The following is a 17205-nucleotide window of genomic DNA, read 5'->3' on the forward strand; positions in this document are numbered from 1 at the left end:
GTCTTAACCACTGAACCGCCAGGGAAGTCCCCAGCTTTAAGTAACTTTGATTCTGTCCTTGTGCCTGTCCTAAGTTTAGCAAGGTGGCAGATTATTTTTACGTATTTATTTTTGGAGCTCTAACTGCTTCATGCCACATTGCAATCAGAGAATTCATTCCATTCTGGTCCATTTTTCCAAGTTTGACTTTTCTCCAAAACATGTCTGTCTTTATTGTAACTTTCATATCCTTCGGGTAGGTTGTTTTTTTCCTCCAGACTTTCACTTGTTATCAATGGAAACGATCATCTGTTAGGAGCTCATTTCAGTTTATTAGAAATGGAATTCCTCATTTGATTTTTTTCATGTTTCTTCCTTTATAAATTGGGCTTCTCTGATAGCTGAGTTAGTGAAGAATCCACCTGCAATGCAGGAGACCCTGGTTTGATTCCTGGGTTGGGAAGATCCATTGGAGAAAAGGGATAGGCTACCCACTCCAATATTCTTGGGCTTCCCTTGTGGCTCAGCTGGTAAAGAATCTGCCTGCAATGTGGGAGACCCAGGTTTGATCCATGGGTTGGGAAGATCCCCTGGAGAAGGGAACGGCTACCCACTCCAGTATTCTGACCGAGAAAATTCCACAGACTACATAGATCATGGGAACTCCAAAGAGTTGGACACTACTTTCACACTTTCACTTTCCTTTATTTAATTGCTCTTTCATGTCTTTTCCATTTTTTCTATAGAATGTTTATTCTTCTCTTAATGATTTATAAAACCCTTTATTTCATTTCAAATCTTTCGGATAACCCCCTTACTTAAAACCCTTTGATGACTTTCCTTTGATTTTAGGATAAAATTCAAATTTCTTAGTAACATACAAATACACATGGTATTTGTTGGACATTACACACTGTCCAACACATATTGGTTGAATGAATACTATTCCCAGAAAATATAAACTATAGGCATATGTAATACTAACATTATTACCCTGAGTAATCATATCTTACATGTGTAAAAACTTTGAACATTTAATGACAGTTCTCATACTGATTGCTTAATTATTCACGGATTCCTCTAACCAGCCAGCTATCAACCAATAAGTCAAATACATATATTTTGAGCACCTATTGTTAAAAATACTGTTGTAAGGAATGAATGGGAAGAAAAAAGATGAGAAGAAAGTTATTTTCCTTTATGGAGTTTACAATACAAATGAGGAGATCAATTTTTTTCATAGAGTATAATTTGAAAAAGATATATACCCAGTGCCAATCAATAATGGCTGAGTGAATCTTATAAAAGCAAATTGCATGTAAAATCTCAGACAAGGATAAAAGGAATGGTGGTTATGGACTCTATGGAAGTGGTAGGGCTTGAGAAGGGGTTTCGGGAACATAGGAGAAATCTGGACAGAGATGTAGAAGACAGCATTCCAGGTAGGAAGACAGGAGAAGACAAGGTACTCTCTCCTAAGTGTTTACTTAGGTAAAACCTGACCCAGCAGCCCACATATTATTCAGTGGGGCATGGAAAATAGTTCACTCTTAATGAACACTACAAACCAAAATTGATGTTCCACTGTTTCAGAGCTGTAGAACTTGTTTTAATCAATTTCCCTCAATAAAACAGCTAGATTCCTGCCACTGTACCTCCTTCATCCTCTCTCCACTGATGCCTGGAGCCATGAAAACCTTCTTCTTAATGTTTGCTGCCATGATTCTTCTTGCTCAGATTTTCTCAGGTAAGCGGGAAATCTTTATTGATGTAAGGATGGCAGTCTGTTCAGGATCTGTCTTTTGAGAAGAAAGCTCAGCTTTCAGAAGAGTACATGACTCAGCCCTATGTCCTGAAAAGGTCCCAGAACAAACCAGTTACAGGAAATCTTTTCCTAAGCTTAGACACAAATCATTGTGGCCACACTGATTCAGGCCACCTTCAATCAGAAGAGTATCTCGTTAATTTCCCTAAAAGCTCTACAAAGGGGTTCAGAGTTCTCTTTATGTTTAAATCTCTTTCCTCCTATGATCTTTGACCTATCTGCAAAGTATAACAAAGTGATTGCTTTAAAATGAGAGAAAATGTTAGAGACAAACTCCAAAAGAACTTGTTAATTTAGAGAAATATAGCCTCTGTAGCCTAGAAACTAAACTCATGATGGTCCTTAGTCTATTTTTTCAAGTCTAACTAACTGGTGCAGATCTCCTAATCCTAGATTATCTTGAACCTTTTTTCTGGCTCTTACACACGGATGGAAAATTATATCCTTTAAAGCACTAACACCTTGATTAGTTTTCTTTGAAGTCCTTGAGTCCTTAGAAATGGGTTCTTTTTACTCCATACAGCCAAGACTTTATCCCTAATCAACTTTTATGTTCATTCCCTTCTCAACCATCCTTCATTCCTTTTGTTATGATGCCTTTCCTCATGGGGTTCTCCATGCATCATACAACATCTTGTCTATTTCTTCTTCGTGGTTTCTGAATTGCTACACTTACTTACTGCACAATCTGGCCTCAGTACCTAGCTTTTTGTTGTTCAGTTGCTCAGTCCTGTCTGACTCTCTGCAACCCCGTGGACTGCAGCAAGCCAAGCTCCCCTGTCCCAACATCTATTGAATGTGTGTTACCACTAATGAGAAATTGTTCTAGGGACTACAACAGAAGGAGGTAAAGTGGAGGTGAACATTAGAGTGTGGCCTTTGCTCTTAATTTACTTACTGTTTATTAGTCTATTATTTCTGTGTTGATCAAAAATAGGTTGCCCATAGTAACAAATAAGCATGTAATAAGTTTAGAATGCAAATATATCACAAATAATTATGATACAAAACAGTGCTCACAAGTGCCATGAAGAAGAAAAGTAAAAGAGAAGCCACAGAAGCAGAAGTTTGTTTCCAAATGGGGAGACCAGGAAAGGCTTCCTGGAAGGTCGTTGTTTGCATCGCACTTTTGAAAATTTTGAAAACCCGCAGGACTAGAAATAAAGAACAGAGCTGAGGAACATTGCCTTCATGTTTCAAACCATCTCTTGTAAAGTCAGTTTCTTAACTTCGGCCTCAGTCTCTTTCTTGGGGTGCCGGGGGTGGGAGTGGGACCGGGGGGTGAAGTCAGACAACGAATCCAGGCTAAGGAAACAAGTTTTAAGCTGTCCTCTCCATCTCCTTGGAGAAGGCAATGGCACCCCACTCCACTACTCTTGCCTGGAGAATCCCATGGACAGAGGAGCCTGGACAGACTGCCGTCTATGGGGTCGCTAAGAGTCGGACACGACTGAGCAACATCACTTGCACTTTTCACTTTCATGTATTGGAGAAGGAAATGGCAACCCACTCCACTGTTCTTGCCTGGAGAATCCCAGGGACGGGGGAGCCTGGTGGACTGCCGTCTATGGGGTCGCACAGAGTCGGACACGACTGAAGCGACTTAGCAGCAGCAGCAGCTCCATCTCCTTCCATCCAGACTCCAGCTGATTCAAATCAACTGTAGAAGGAGATGTGTAAGAGCTTCTTATTTCCAAAACTCAGCTCAGACATGCTTGTTTCTCAATAAGGAGCACAGTCTAGGGCTACCGCCACAACAGTCACACAGAATCTCAGCATTGCAAGTGGGTTTAATGATTAATAAAAGAGGTGATGAACACAGACTATAATGCCAACATATTTGAGGCCTATCTCAGCTCCAGTCCTCATAAGATTTATGAACTCTGTGTTTCAATTTATTTCCTATAAATGGAAATAATAATAATAGGGCATTTTTTTCAAGATTAAGACATTTTATTATATTAATTAGAGTATAGGCCAACTGGTTTTAATTAAAAAGAGAACAAAAGCCTTAAACTAGAGTAATAGAAAAAAGGAAGTTTATTTCTCTCTCATGTAAAAGTTCCAAAAGAGGTAATTGAGTAGGTTGGGAAGAAGGCTCTTCTCCATCAGGTAAGCCATGCTGGGATCAGGGAGGAAGGTCAATCTTGCCATCCCAAACAGGTGACTATGTCACTGATTCTAAGATGCTCTAAAAGGAAGGAATAAAAATTGAGTAAAACAGAAACAGCTCATATCACTCCAGTCCTATTTTATTGGTCCAAAATCATTCACGAGGCTAGACGGAAATAGAAAACCAGAAACAGTCATCTTTAGCTAAGGATCTGAAAAGTGAAAGTGAAAGTGAAGTAGCTCAGTCCTGTGACTCTTTGCAATCCCATGGATTGTATCCCATGGAATTTTCCAGGCAAGAGTACTAGAGTGGGTTGCCGTTTCTTTCTCCAGGGGAATCTTCCCTGAGCAGCCAGACAAAACTCAGAGGTTCTACTACTTACTAACAGATGGAAGGTGAAAATGACTTCTTGGTCTCTATATGCACTGCTTAAACAGTGCCAGGAGCATTTGATGGAGTTAACTATTATTATTATTCAGTTCTCATTGTTCTTATCATTATTATTGTTATTCTTTGCCCCAATTCAATGTAAACATACGACATGTCAATTGACTGCTCTGATGCTTGATAAATTTCAGTGATCTATAACTCACAATATCCCAAGTTCAACTTTGGACTACTGAAAATGTTTCCCTTTACTCTGAGCAGAAATCTAAGTTCTTGACATTTTTTTTTTTCCATTGGTTAGCCCTACCCTGGGCATCATCAAGCTTTCAACATGGTAATGTCTGAGATGTGTGACAGCCCACACTTCCCTCCCAGAGTGGCTTTGCAAGCATAAGTATTACACCTTTTGAGAATAACTGTCAGCTCTTTCAATTATTTTTCCAGAGAATATTTTTTCGATTACTCCTCTCTTGAAACACTTTACTCTTTTCAGCTTAGTCTCTTTGTTCTGAATGAGCACACACTGCCTCAGGCGCCCTAAGGTTGCTGGTAAAGATAATATTATAATATTCCGTTGATGGTATTTATGGAGCAGGTTAGTGCACTATGTTTCTTTTGATCTTTATAGCAAAAATGTGGAATTCCACAACCATATGCCAAAGTACTAATTTGCCTATAATGTAAATAAACAAGCTTTATCTTTTGTTATTTATCAGAGACTATTATTTTGGAGACAAGAAAAAAAAAAAAAAAAACATTTCTTGGAAAAGATTGTTCACTGGAATTCAAAAGCATATCGTCTCCTCCCAGGAAGAAACATTCTGTTTGTATATGTCCAATAAAGACAACAGCAGAGGGAACTCTTTTTCATTTTTCCTAATTGAATCCAATGGGAGGACACGGTATATACTGAACCAGGGATGTGAGTTCAGACAACAGCTGTTGAGGTCACATCTGCTTTATCTGATAGCTAGATTCACAACCCATATCTCCTTGGAATTCGGGTCACAGGGAATTCTAAGCTGGCCTGGCTGGCGAAGTTTTTGGTAATTAAGTACTAGATAACTGAAGACTAATTGCTTTCTTTGCTTTCTAGCCCCAAGAAGCCTTAAAAGACAGATACACTGTCTGAAAATGGATGGTCGCTGTGAAGTCGAATGCCTTTCCTTTGAGGATAAGATAGGGGGCTGCAGAGCTGAACTGACACCATTTTGCTGCAGAAAAAGAGTCAATAATTAAAAGCTAAGCAGCAGCTACACAAATCAATGAGGTGTAGCTCTGTCTTTGATCTCAGTGCAGCGAACCTCTCTAGATCTTCTCTCCTTGACGTCTACGTCGGGATTCTCTGAAGTTGTCAGTCTAGTCTCTGATGCTGCAGGAAATACCTTTTCTAGGCTGCAAGCTTCCAGGATGGGGAGAAGTTGGGGGCGGGGCAGGAAGCTCTCTGTCTTGTTTGCTTTGCATCCCCCTTCCTCATATAGGGGCTGTTAGTTACTTTATTGATGGATAAAATTAGTAAACTAATTAATAAAAGAGGTAGAATGGAAAAGGTTGAAAAGCAAGTTAATGAATTGAGTTCTAAGGTTATACTCCTGGCTTCTACCAGACATGTGACCTGGGGCTGTCTCCATCGAGATTCTGCTATTTGCAATGTGAGGAGACTCAACTCTGTGGTAAACGGACCCCTTGCTGGACACCAACTGTGACCTCCTCAGCAGCACCCTCCTCTCTCTCCTTTATACGGAGGAATTATTTAAAATGTCTCCTGTTCCCTGTCTGATCTAGAACATTGAGTTCCACAAAGATTTGGACCTGTCCAAATTTAAGCTGGCCACAGACTAAGTAGCATCCTCATTCTGGCCACTTGCAGTGAGAGCTGATTAAATCATGGTCTATTTAAGCACTAAGCTCCCTCAGTCAGTTAGTTCAGTCGCTCAGTCGTGTCCGACTTTTTGCAACCCCATGAATCACAGCATGCCAGGCCTCCCTGTCCATCACCAACTCCTGGAGTTCACTCAGACTCATGTCCATCGAGTCAGTGATGCCATCCAGCCATCTCATCCTCTGTCGTCCCCTTCTCCTCCTGCCCCCAATCCCTCCCAGCATCAAGGTCTTTTCCAATGAGTCAACTCTTTGCATGAGGTGGCCAAAGTACTGGAGTTTCAGCTTTAGCATCATTCCTTCCAAAGAACACCCAGGGCTGATCTCCTTCAGAATGGACTGGTTGCATCTCCTTGCAGTCCGAGGGACTCTCAAGAGTCTTCTCCAACACCACAGTTCAAAAGCATCGATTCTTTGGCACTCAGCCTTCTTCACAGTCCAACGAGATTATCTAATTCAACACCCTCATTATAGGTGAAGCGATCCAAGTTCAAGATCACCCAGTTACAGGCTTAGTTACTCCTCTATTCAGACTTCTCATTTGGTCTTGTGTTCTTAGCATGTCCACAGAGAACTGCTAGATGAGCACAGAACAAGGCCAACATAAAGACGGAACAGTTTTTAGCAGCTCAAATGAGAAGTTAGATTGAACAAAAAGTTGAAAGCAGATGCAAAAAAAAAAGTGGACACTTTCCAAAATCTCTCCTGAGATCCTTGCTCTTTGAAGCAAATTGAGGCTTGCCTTTATCCTGTTTTGCCAAAATATGGAGTCCCAGATTTCAGGCAGAGCAAAACCTATCTCATGTGCCATTTTCATCCTAGAAGACTGACACCATACCCTTTCAAAGCAGAAGAAGGCAAAATCCTTCAGCTCTGCTCTAGACAATTCCCTCATCTCCTGGGTTAAGCTTGCTTCCTATAAAGATATATTAATACATAGGAGAGAATGCAGCAAAACAAACTTTCCTGGGGCAAGACAATTTGTAAAAAGCTTTGAGAAATAAACTTTTTTGGGAAAATATTCTGGTATTATCACTTATCTTTATGGCTCATTTCTTAAAACTGCAACAGGCTGAGGACATGACCTATAGGAATCAGAGGAATGGTCTCCGGTTCTGGCTTTCCCAGCAGTGCCTGATCAACAGACTGGGATAAAACCAACTGCCTTTGAGAATCTAAATTTACCTAGACTTTCTCTCTCCCTTCTCTCCTCTTCTCTTTTCTCCCTTTCCTCACCAAATGACTTGAAAGGTACTATATGTTTTCTGTCACCCTAGTTGCTTCTTAATCTATAGAAACATCTTCAGCCTTCATCACACTTCATGCTGGGACTCGTCTACCGAGAGACAAGGGACCTCTTAGACGCCTCTTAGTCACTCTTTTATCTTAAAGACACCAGGGTCAGGAGTTTCCTGATGACCTAGAGGTTGGGACTTGGCGCTTTCAGTGCTGTGGCCCATGTTCAAAACTGGTCCAGGAACTAAAATCCCACAAGCCACACAGTGTGGCCAAAAAAAAAAAAAAAAAGATGTCAGAGTCAACTCCAAAGATCTCTGATCATCATTCGTCCTTGTGGCATGGAGGTGGTAACTCTGTCCTCTGGTTTTTAGTCTCTGTGCCCTTTTGACCTGTCAGTCCCTGTGCACCTGGTTACCTGCAGTAGATCCACTCTGTTTCAAATATTCAGTATGGTTTCTGCTCACCTGAGTGAAGCCTGTTTAAGAAAAACTACACTATGTTTCCAACTTGAACTTCTTGCCAAAGTTTATTGGTGAAAGTTGCTCAGTCATTTCCAACTCTTTGTGACCCTCTGGACTATACAGTCCATGGAATTCTCCAGGCCAGAATACTGGAGTGGGTAGCCTTCCCCTTCTCCAGGGGATCTTCCCAACCCAGGAATAGAACCCGGGTCTCCCACACTGCAGGGAGATTCTTTACCAGCTGAGCCACCAGGGTTAGGTCTTATCTAAATGGATTTCTGATAGATACCTCAAAAGTAACTTACCTTCATTTCAATATATTACTTTCTTTCCACAACTGATCTTCATTTAATATTCTAGATCTTAGTCAATATTGTTACCCTTTACTCAGACACTCAGGTGAAAAATGGCTTCCTCAGGAAAGCTTTCTTTGCCTCATAAATCACACAATTCACTCATTACATTAATCTACATAAATTACTCATTAGAATCTGCAAATTGCAATTATCATCCTCCCTTCTCTCTCCTCACTAAAGGTGTTGGGTGTTCAGAGCTGCACCATCTTCAGTCTGTATAGTCTATCAAACTAGCGAATTCTCACTGTCAGTTACCTAAGGTTTACTTATACATTTGGGTTTGGGCTTTGTATGGAATAAGGAATAGTTTCACCTTTTCACGCTGCATGTGTGTGCATGAGCACACATCACACACACACACACACACACCATGTGAGTTGTTCAATCATAGAAACTGGTATTAGATTCATACTCAGTTTTATAGGAATACTTGGAACACTACAATAGCAGAGCTAGAAGTAGCCTTCATCTAGGTCCATGTTTCCAGAACGAAGTTGATTCTAATCACCTAGAATATGTATAAAATCAGAGTTCTGTGCCCACTCTAATGCTTCATACTAGGAAATCCTCAGCAAACAAAATGAATTTTTAAAACAAGTTTTCTAACCAAGTCTCCAGCCCCGTAACACCTGAAACTGAGGAACAGAGGAGCATCTGAGATGCACTCTGGTCACTGCTCTTGCCCCTTACCTCCAGGGAGTCCCAGAATCAAGAGGCGCAACTCAGATCCCAAGTCTGGGCTTTGTACCCACTGCTACTTCACTGCCGTGCACTTTTCCATTTGGAAAAGAGATGCTGAATGGAAATGAACAAATGGCTCACCTTCCTGCTCAGCTTAAGGGGTGGAAGCGCCATTTTAGTTGTCATGACACATCCATGTCCAGCAAACTAACATATGTGGTGGCAAGTTCCACAAGCTGATGGGAGCCCCAGGGGAGCCCAGAACAGGAGAGGAGCCACTGACTAGTTACTGGAGTCTTGAGAGGGTTCACAGAAAAGAGGCCCAGTTACTCTTTAAAACCATGGGTTCCTCAAACTAGCCTAAGTCACTTGAACTGAAACAGAAGGACAGCTGTTGGTAATCTTCCATTCTATTGTCAATATAAACATAGTATGTTCCCATTTGACAATCATTTCCATTCAAACTGCTTATTCCCATCACTGAAGAACAGAGCAGCCAGCATAACCAGGACTCCCTGTCCTCCCTGGAAGCCCATTCTGCTCTCATGGGACCTCCATGACCCTGGATATACCTGACTAAGTATTAAATGTCCTCATTATCCAAACAAAGACATTCCATTGGCCCTAGTGTGCTGCCGAGGGACATCACGCCATCTGTTCATGCACAGGAACTTCTGTTGTTCTCCTCTGCCGCTTTATTCTTTCTTGAACCACATTTCCCCAGGTAACAGAACAAATTTATAAAAGCACGGGAAGGGACTTCCCTGGTGGCTCAGTGGTGGAGAGTCCATCTGCCAATGCAGGAGATGCAGATTCGATTCCTGGTCCTGGAGGATCCCACATGCTGCAGAGCAACTGAGCCTGTGCACCACAACTGCTGAGCCTGCACTCTGGAGGGGGGACCGCAACTCCTGAGCCCATGAGCCAGGACTATGAAGTCCGTGTGCCCTAAAGCCTGTACTGTGCAGCAAGAGAAGCCACTGCAATAAGAAGTCCAAGCACAACAATGAAGAATAGCCCCCGCTCACCGCCACCTGAGAAAAGCCCTCAAAGCAATGAAGACCCAGCACAGCCAAAATAAACAAATAAATAATTAAAAAAAAAACAAAAACAAAAAACCCTGGTTAAGTTTAGAGAACATGAGAGCTTGAGAGAATCCTGCACCCAAGACAAAATCCCCAGGACCTACACACGGAGGAGCCCCGTGGAAAGTCACCTGACCTTGGAATCATCGCTTCTGATTGTTATGAACCACACACCAGGTCAGGTGAAGGCTGACGTAGGTGAAGTGGCTGTCAGAGGCTTTGCAGGGCTCTGGAACTATCTCTGTCCCATCAGTGAAAATGAACAGGATCAGGGACTTCCCTGGTGGTCCAGTAGCTAAGACTCCATGATCCCACTGCAGGGGGCCCAGGTTCAATTTCTGCTCAGGGAACTAGATCCCACTGAGATCTTCCATGTCCTGGCTATTAGATGTCCATCAGCAGATGAATGGATAAGAAAGCTGTGGTACATATACACAATGGAGTATTACTCAGCCATTAAAAAGAATACATTTGAATCAGTTCTAATGAGATGGATTAAACTGGAGCCTATTATACAGAGTGAAGTAAGCCAGAAAGAAAAACACTAATACAGTATACTAACACATATATATGGAATTTATAAAGATGGTAAAGACAACCCTGTATGCGAGACAGCAAAAGAGACACAGATGTATAGAACAGTCTTTTGGACTCTGTGGTGGGGGGATGATTTGGGAGAATGGAATTAAAACATGTATAATATCATATAAGAAACAAGTCACCAGTCCAGGTTCGATGCAGGATACTGGAAGCTTGGGGCTGGTGCACTGGGATGACCCAGAGGGATGGTATGGGGAGGGAGGTGGGAGGGGGGTTCAGGATGGGGAACACGTGTACACCCGTGGCGGATTCATGTTGATGTATGGCAAAACCAATACAATATTGTAAAGTAAAAAAAAAAAAAATATTAATTAAAAAATTTAAAAAAAAGTGGGACCTTTTTAAGCAACTTAAAAAAGGATCCCACATGTCGCAACTAAGACTTGGTGCAGCCAAATAAGTATTTTTTAAAAAGAAAGAAAATGAATAGGATCAGAGTCATAGAAAACAGGACATTTTCCTAATAATTCTTTTGTCTCAAAAACTCCTCTGCTCAAGTTCTCCAAGAGTTAGTGGTTCTAAAATGCTGGCAAGACAGAGCCATGACAAAGTCTTGTAGACCTGGACAAAGGGAAGCAACAGGGCCCTACTTGGAAGGATTACTATGAGTCTAAGTAAACTGACCAAGGACTAAACATCTTTAGAGCTTGACTATGTCCCGGTGGCCTTATTCCAAACCTTGGTTCTCTATCTTCCCTTTCAAGCCCTGCTCTTCTAAAATAGAAGCTACACATAGAGATTCAAGGTAACCCCAAAATTGTGCATGCTTGTCTACATTTGGGGGTGGGTGGGTGGGGGGACCAGGAACTGAAGGCATGAGCCATCCTGCCCAGACATGCCTTACAGCAAGTTCACCAATGCCTTGGGCCTGGTTGATTTTTTATCCCAGCCGGCTGCCTGTGTTTGCTTTAAGGCATAATTTCCTGTGTGAAAATCTAGGAGTCCAGGTCTAAAATACCCCACAAGGACTAGGTTTGGGTACCTAGTCATTTACTCTGAGGAGTCTGTGCTCTAATCTCCCATCCCTTTGGGTTTGTTATTATCATTACATTAATGTCACTGTGACCAGCACCCTATTATTGCTGTTGTTTCCATCACTATATTTACTATGAGTCTTAGGGTGGATTATTTCAGTGGTGGTGGTTGTATAACGTTGACTACACTTTCTCTGTTCAGGAGGAGGGTCCCATTCACTAGAGACCACTACTGATGTTTCCCCCAAATTCAGACATGTACACCTAAGCTTTATTGCTCGGTCTCCTCTTGTGAGACTAGCCCCCTGAAATGTTCCTGGTCCCCCTTCTGAGGTACCCTGTTGGTGGGGGGTTCAGTGGAGGACATCCCCAGGTTGACTGAGCCTCTAGGGTGTGAGCAACCTCCCTCCAGGGATCAGTACCGTCTTGTGCAGGCCTGGAAGACCCAGGAAGCCTCCTTCATTCTCCAGAGCCACCCCAAACTTCTAACTCCACCAGTGGGTCCTGGCACTGTTCTTGCCATCCTGGAAAGGCTGAAAAATATGTTACCGACTGCCTGAGAATCCTGAGATTTTCTACTGTAGCTAAGGACCCAGGATCATTGTTGCCAAAAGCAGAGCCACAAGGTGGGAGTCCTGGGCTCACCTGAGCCTCTGCACCTGAGCCCCTTATTGGCCCAAGAAATGCCTGTGCTGCACTTCAAGCCATGGAGATGGGGCCATGCCAGCCTGAGCCACTGCACAATTTTCTGTCCTCTAGGAAGCCTATAAAATGCTTGTGCAGGCCACTGACACCCCTGCTGGTCAGAAGCACCATGCACAACTCTTGTCTACACCTTCTCTAATAGAATGCAAACCCAGGTGTCTGGATTTCTGCAGGTCTGGGCAGAACAGATGGCAGAAGGTCAGCGAGGAGGTGCTGGCTACAGTATGGTGTGGGGCTTAATGGGTGCTTATGGATGGTGTAATATCATTCAAATCAAGTGTGTGTGTGTGTGTGTGTGTGTGCGTGTGTTAGTTCAGTTCAGTTCAGTTGCTCAGTCGTGTCCAACTCTTTGCAACCCCATGAATCGCAGCACGCCAGGCCTCCTTGTCCATCACCAACTCCCAGAGTTCACTCAAACTCATGTCTATTGAGTCGGTGATGCCATCCAGCCATCTCATCCTCTGTCGTCCCCTTCTCCTCCTGCCCCCAATCCCTCCCAGCATCCGAGTCTTTTCCAATGAGTCAATTTTTCGCATGAGGTGGCCAAAATACTGGAGTTTCAGCTTTAGCATCATTCCTTCCAAAGAACACCCAGGGATGATCTCCTTTAGAATGGACTGGTTGGATCTCCTTGCAGTCCAAGGGACTCTCAAGAGTCTTCTCCAACACCACAGTTCAAAAGCATCAATTCTTCGGCGCTCAGCTTTCTTCACAGTCTAACTCTCACATCCATACATGACCACTGGAAAAACCATAGCCTTGACTAGATGGACCTTTGTTGGCAAAGTAATGTCTCTGCTTTTCAATATGCTATCTAGGTTGGTCATAACTTTCCTTCCAAGGAGTAAGCATCTTTTAATTTCATGGCTGCAGTCACCATCTGCAGTGATTCTGGAGCCCAAAAAAATAAAGTCTGACACTATGTGTTAAGGCAGATGTAAATACAGGAAGAAAATACTGGATACCAAAATTTCCACAAGTTGACCTGTATCTGCTGGATTTACTGTAAGATTTTTCCTTTACAGCTCCTGTGTGTGTATACTATTTGCATCTTACCTAAGATTCTGCAAAATTTAGGAAATCGCTTCAAAGTCTAAAATCAATTTGATTTAATCAACTTAAAAATCTTTCAATTAAAAACTGAAAGATGGGGACTTCCCTGGTGGTCCAGTGGTTAAGAATCCACCTGCCAATGCAGGTGACATAGGTTCCATCCCTGGTCCCAGGGGATTCATGCTACAGGGAAAGTAAGCAAGCCTGAGCACCACAACTAGTGAGCCCGGCATGCCTTAGAGCCCATGCTCTGCAACAAGAGAAGGCATTCCCACAAAAAGCCCACACACCAAAGCTAGAGAGCAGGCCCCACTCACCACACTACAGAAAGTCAATTCTGAGCAACAAAGACCCAATGCGGCCAAAAATAACAACAAAAAAATTTTTTTTTAATGAAAGATATCACAAATGGCATCTTACTTAGGACATTTTAGGCAACCTTGATTTCCTAAGGTTGCCATAACAAATTACCACAAACTTGGTGATTCAGAAGGACAGAAATGTATTCTCTCACAGTCCAGGGCCTCTCAGGGGACCAGGGCTCCTTTGCTAGGCCGCTCAGAGGAATACGAGAAGTAGTAATTCAAACATGGTAAAATAGAACAGTGGATTTTGGATATGTACTCAAACTGGGGTGAAATCTTAAGGAAAAAAAAAAAAGTCTTACAAAGAAAAGTAAAACTCGCCACAAGACATATACTATTAAAAATCTTAACATTTTGGTTATCATAGGTCATTGTAAATTTGTGTTTGTTTTGCCAAAAGTTTTCACTTTCATCTCAGGTTCAAAGAATTTGTTAACAAAATAAGCCACTCATTATATACATCAGAAGGGGGCAGAAAGAGTACCCACTTGCTAGTGTTAGCAATGAAGTTATATACTCTCCAATGAATCCAAAGAATGTCTGGAGGTCATAAAGACCTCACCAGACCTACTCCCATAATTTACATTTTAAGATAACAGAAAGTTTAATCCAGAGACCGTCCTTAGGCAGGATACATTATTGTTATATAATCCTAAGGAATGTAGAGAAGGAAGAAAAGATTTGTCCTTTCTTCCTCCTTGAGAATTCCAGACCCCTCTCTCCTTGGGGACCCCTGGACTCCTTATCAACCTGCCTAGGAACTGACTCTCTCACAACTGTCACATCCATACATGACCACTGGAAAAACCACAGCCTTGACTAGACGGACCTTTGTTGGCAAAGTAATATTTCTGGTTTTTAATATGCTATCTAGGTTGGTCATAACTTTTCTTCCAAGGAGCAAGTGTCTTTTAATTTCATGGCTGCAGTCACCATCTGCAGTGATTTTGGAGCCCAGAAAAATAAAGTCAGCCACTGTTTCCACTGTTTCCCCATCTATTTGCCATGAAGTGATGGGACCAGATGCCATGATCTTAGTTTTCTGAATGTTGAGCTTTAAGCTAATTTTTACTCTCCTCTTTCACTTTCATCAAGAGGCTCTTTAGTTCTCCTTCACTTTCTGCCATAAGGGTGGTGTCATCTGCATATCTGAGGTTATCGATATTTCTCCCGGTAATCTTGATTCCAACTTGTGCTTCTTCCAGCCCAGCGTTTCTCATAATGTACTCTACATATAAGTTAAATAAGCAAGATGACAATATACAGCCTTGACGTACTCCTTTTCCTATTTGGAACCAGTCTATTGTTCCATGTCCAGTTCTAACTTTTGCTTCCTGACCTGCATACAGGTTTCTCAAGAGGCAGGTCAGGTGGTCTGGTATTCCCATCTCTTTCAGAATTTCCCACAGTTATTGTGATCCATTCAGTCAAAGGCTTTGGCATAGTCAGTAAAGCAGAAATAGATGTTTTTCTGGAACTCTCTTGCTTTTTCCATGATCCAGCGGACGTTGGCAATTTGATCTCTGGTTCCTCTGCCTTGTCTAAAAACAGCTTGAACATTTGGAAGTTACTGTTGAAGCCTGGCTTGGAGAATTTTAAGCATCATTTTACTAGCATGTGAGATGAGTGCAATTGTGAGGTAGTTTGAGCATGCTTTGGCAGTGCAGCTCTGGTTTCATGTTAATGCTATTTGTTTTGTTGTGTAAAACTTGAAATGTAGTTTTAAGCCTGGGGCTTGGTTGGCCAGGCCTCCTCCAGGGTCTCAACAATCTCGAGATTTCTCTCCCATTTTATCTACAGTGCTGCAAGTCTTGCACTCATAGCAGGTAGTCACTCATAGTCACTCCCAGGGCAGTGTCCAGGCAGGTTAGAAGCAAGGTCAGAGGCCTGCTCTGCTTTGCCTCTGAAGCCTAAACAAAACTATTCATTTAATTTCCTTAACAGACAGGTCTTTAGATATTTAAGATGTTTTCAGAAGCTGATTTCATGATCTCAACCCTTGCATCTCTTCATACCTAGAAAAGCACTAAATCCCTTCATGATCACATCAGCCCCACCTGACTAGCAGAAAACCTTTTGTAAAATGAGTGTTTAACGGTATTGAGGAGAAGGGGATGACAGAGGATGAGATGGTTGGATGGCATCACTGACTCAATGGACATGAGTTTGAGCAAGCTCCGGGAGTTGGTGATGGACAGGGAAGCCTGGGGTGCTGCAGTCCATAGGGTTGCAGAGAGTTGGACATGATTGAGTGACTGAACTGAACTGAAATAATTATATTGAACTCCCTCTTCACCAAAATCTTATGTATTGACCTTCCCCACTGCCTCTTTGGAGCATTCTCTCAGAACTACCTGAGGTGCTGCCTCCCAGGCCGCAGTCCTCCTATTGCCCCCAATAAAACTTAACTCGCAGCTCTCAAGTTGAGCATCTTTTCAGTCGACACAGTCCAAATCTGAACACAGGAGAATACAGATTTTCCAGCTTGAAGACAAAAAGGCAGAGAGAGAGCAAGTTCCCTTTTGTTCAGCCTTTTGTTCCATTCAGACTTTCAAAGGCTTGAATGAGCTTCTCCTCCCCAACCCTGGAAAGGGCAACTGTGCTTCTTTCAGTTTGCTAACACAGATGTCCATCTTACCCAGAAACACCCCTGAGACACACCCACAACAATATTTAACCAAATATCTGGGTACCCTCTGGCCTGAGAATGGTGGTGGTTTAGTTGCTAGGTTGTGTCCAACTCTTAAAATCCTGTGGACAGTAGCCCGCCAGACTCCTCTGTCCATGGGATTCTCCAGGCAAGAATACTGGAGTAGGTTGCCATTTCCTTCTCTAGGGAATCTTTCCCACCCAGGAATCGAACTTCAGCCTCCTGCATTGCAGGCAGATGATTTACCAACTGAGCTACGAAGGAAGCCTGGCCCGAGAACAGAAGGCTACTATTTTAATAAGAAAGGGAACTTACATTTGAGGCTTGTCTTGGGCAGCTACAAGGTGAGTAGATCTCCACACCCATCTCCCAGAATCTTAAGCACTTAGAGAGGCCTTAATGGAGCCTCAGTCACACACACCATCCATGTGGTCTCGACACCACATTACTCTCAAAGCTGCCTCCTAGAAATGACCCTAGTGAGGGAACAGAGCAGAATATACATTTCAAAGACAGGGGAGGGGATGAGGGATCTCTAATTGCCTAGGTCCAGTTCTTGAGTCGACCAGTGGTTCCATCTTCTCTTGGTGACCTCCTCTAACGACCCCTGCCCGCCCCCCACCGCACCCCCCCCCCCCCCCCCCCCCCGGCCCCGGCCCCAGTCTTCATCTAACTCTACCTACCTCCCAGAGACCTCATTTCCAAACACCATCACACTGGGGGGACAGGGTTTTAATGTATGAAAACTGGGGGCGGGGGGGTCACAATTCAGTTCATAGCACCATATCAATGGTTGAGTGGTCTAGAGCCCACTAGACCACTTGTTAGTGAACAAATCATCCTGTTGCTGA

General features: G+C 42.8%; 1 protein-coding gene across 1 annotated transcript; it reads left to right on the forward strand.

Annotated features, from left to right (window-relative positions):
* The first annotated feature begins 1528 nt into the window (after window positions 1–1528).
* On the forward strand, window positions 1529–8030 carry LOC109553282 (beta-defensin 107A-like). Its single transcript, XM_019953249.2, has 2 exons — window positions 1529–1726; window positions 5401–8030. The coding sequence occupies exons 1-2, from the start codon at window positions 1657–1659 to the stop codon at window positions 5541–5543; spliced, it is 213 nt and encodes a 70-aa protein (XP_019808808.1). The 5' UTR covers window positions 1529–1656; the 3' UTR covers window positions 5544–8030.
* The last annotated feature ends 9175 nt before the right edge of the window (window positions 8031–17205 follow it).

The sequence above is a fragment of the Bos indicus genome, chromosome 27 (assembly GCF_029378745.1).
Source record: "Bos indicus isolate NIAB-ARS_2022 breed Sahiwal x Tharparkar chromosome 27, NIAB-ARS_B.indTharparkar_mat_pri_1.0, whole genome shotgun sequence".
Lineage (NCBI taxonomy): Eukaryota > Metazoa > Chordata > Mammalia > Artiodactyla > Bovidae > Bos > Bos indicus.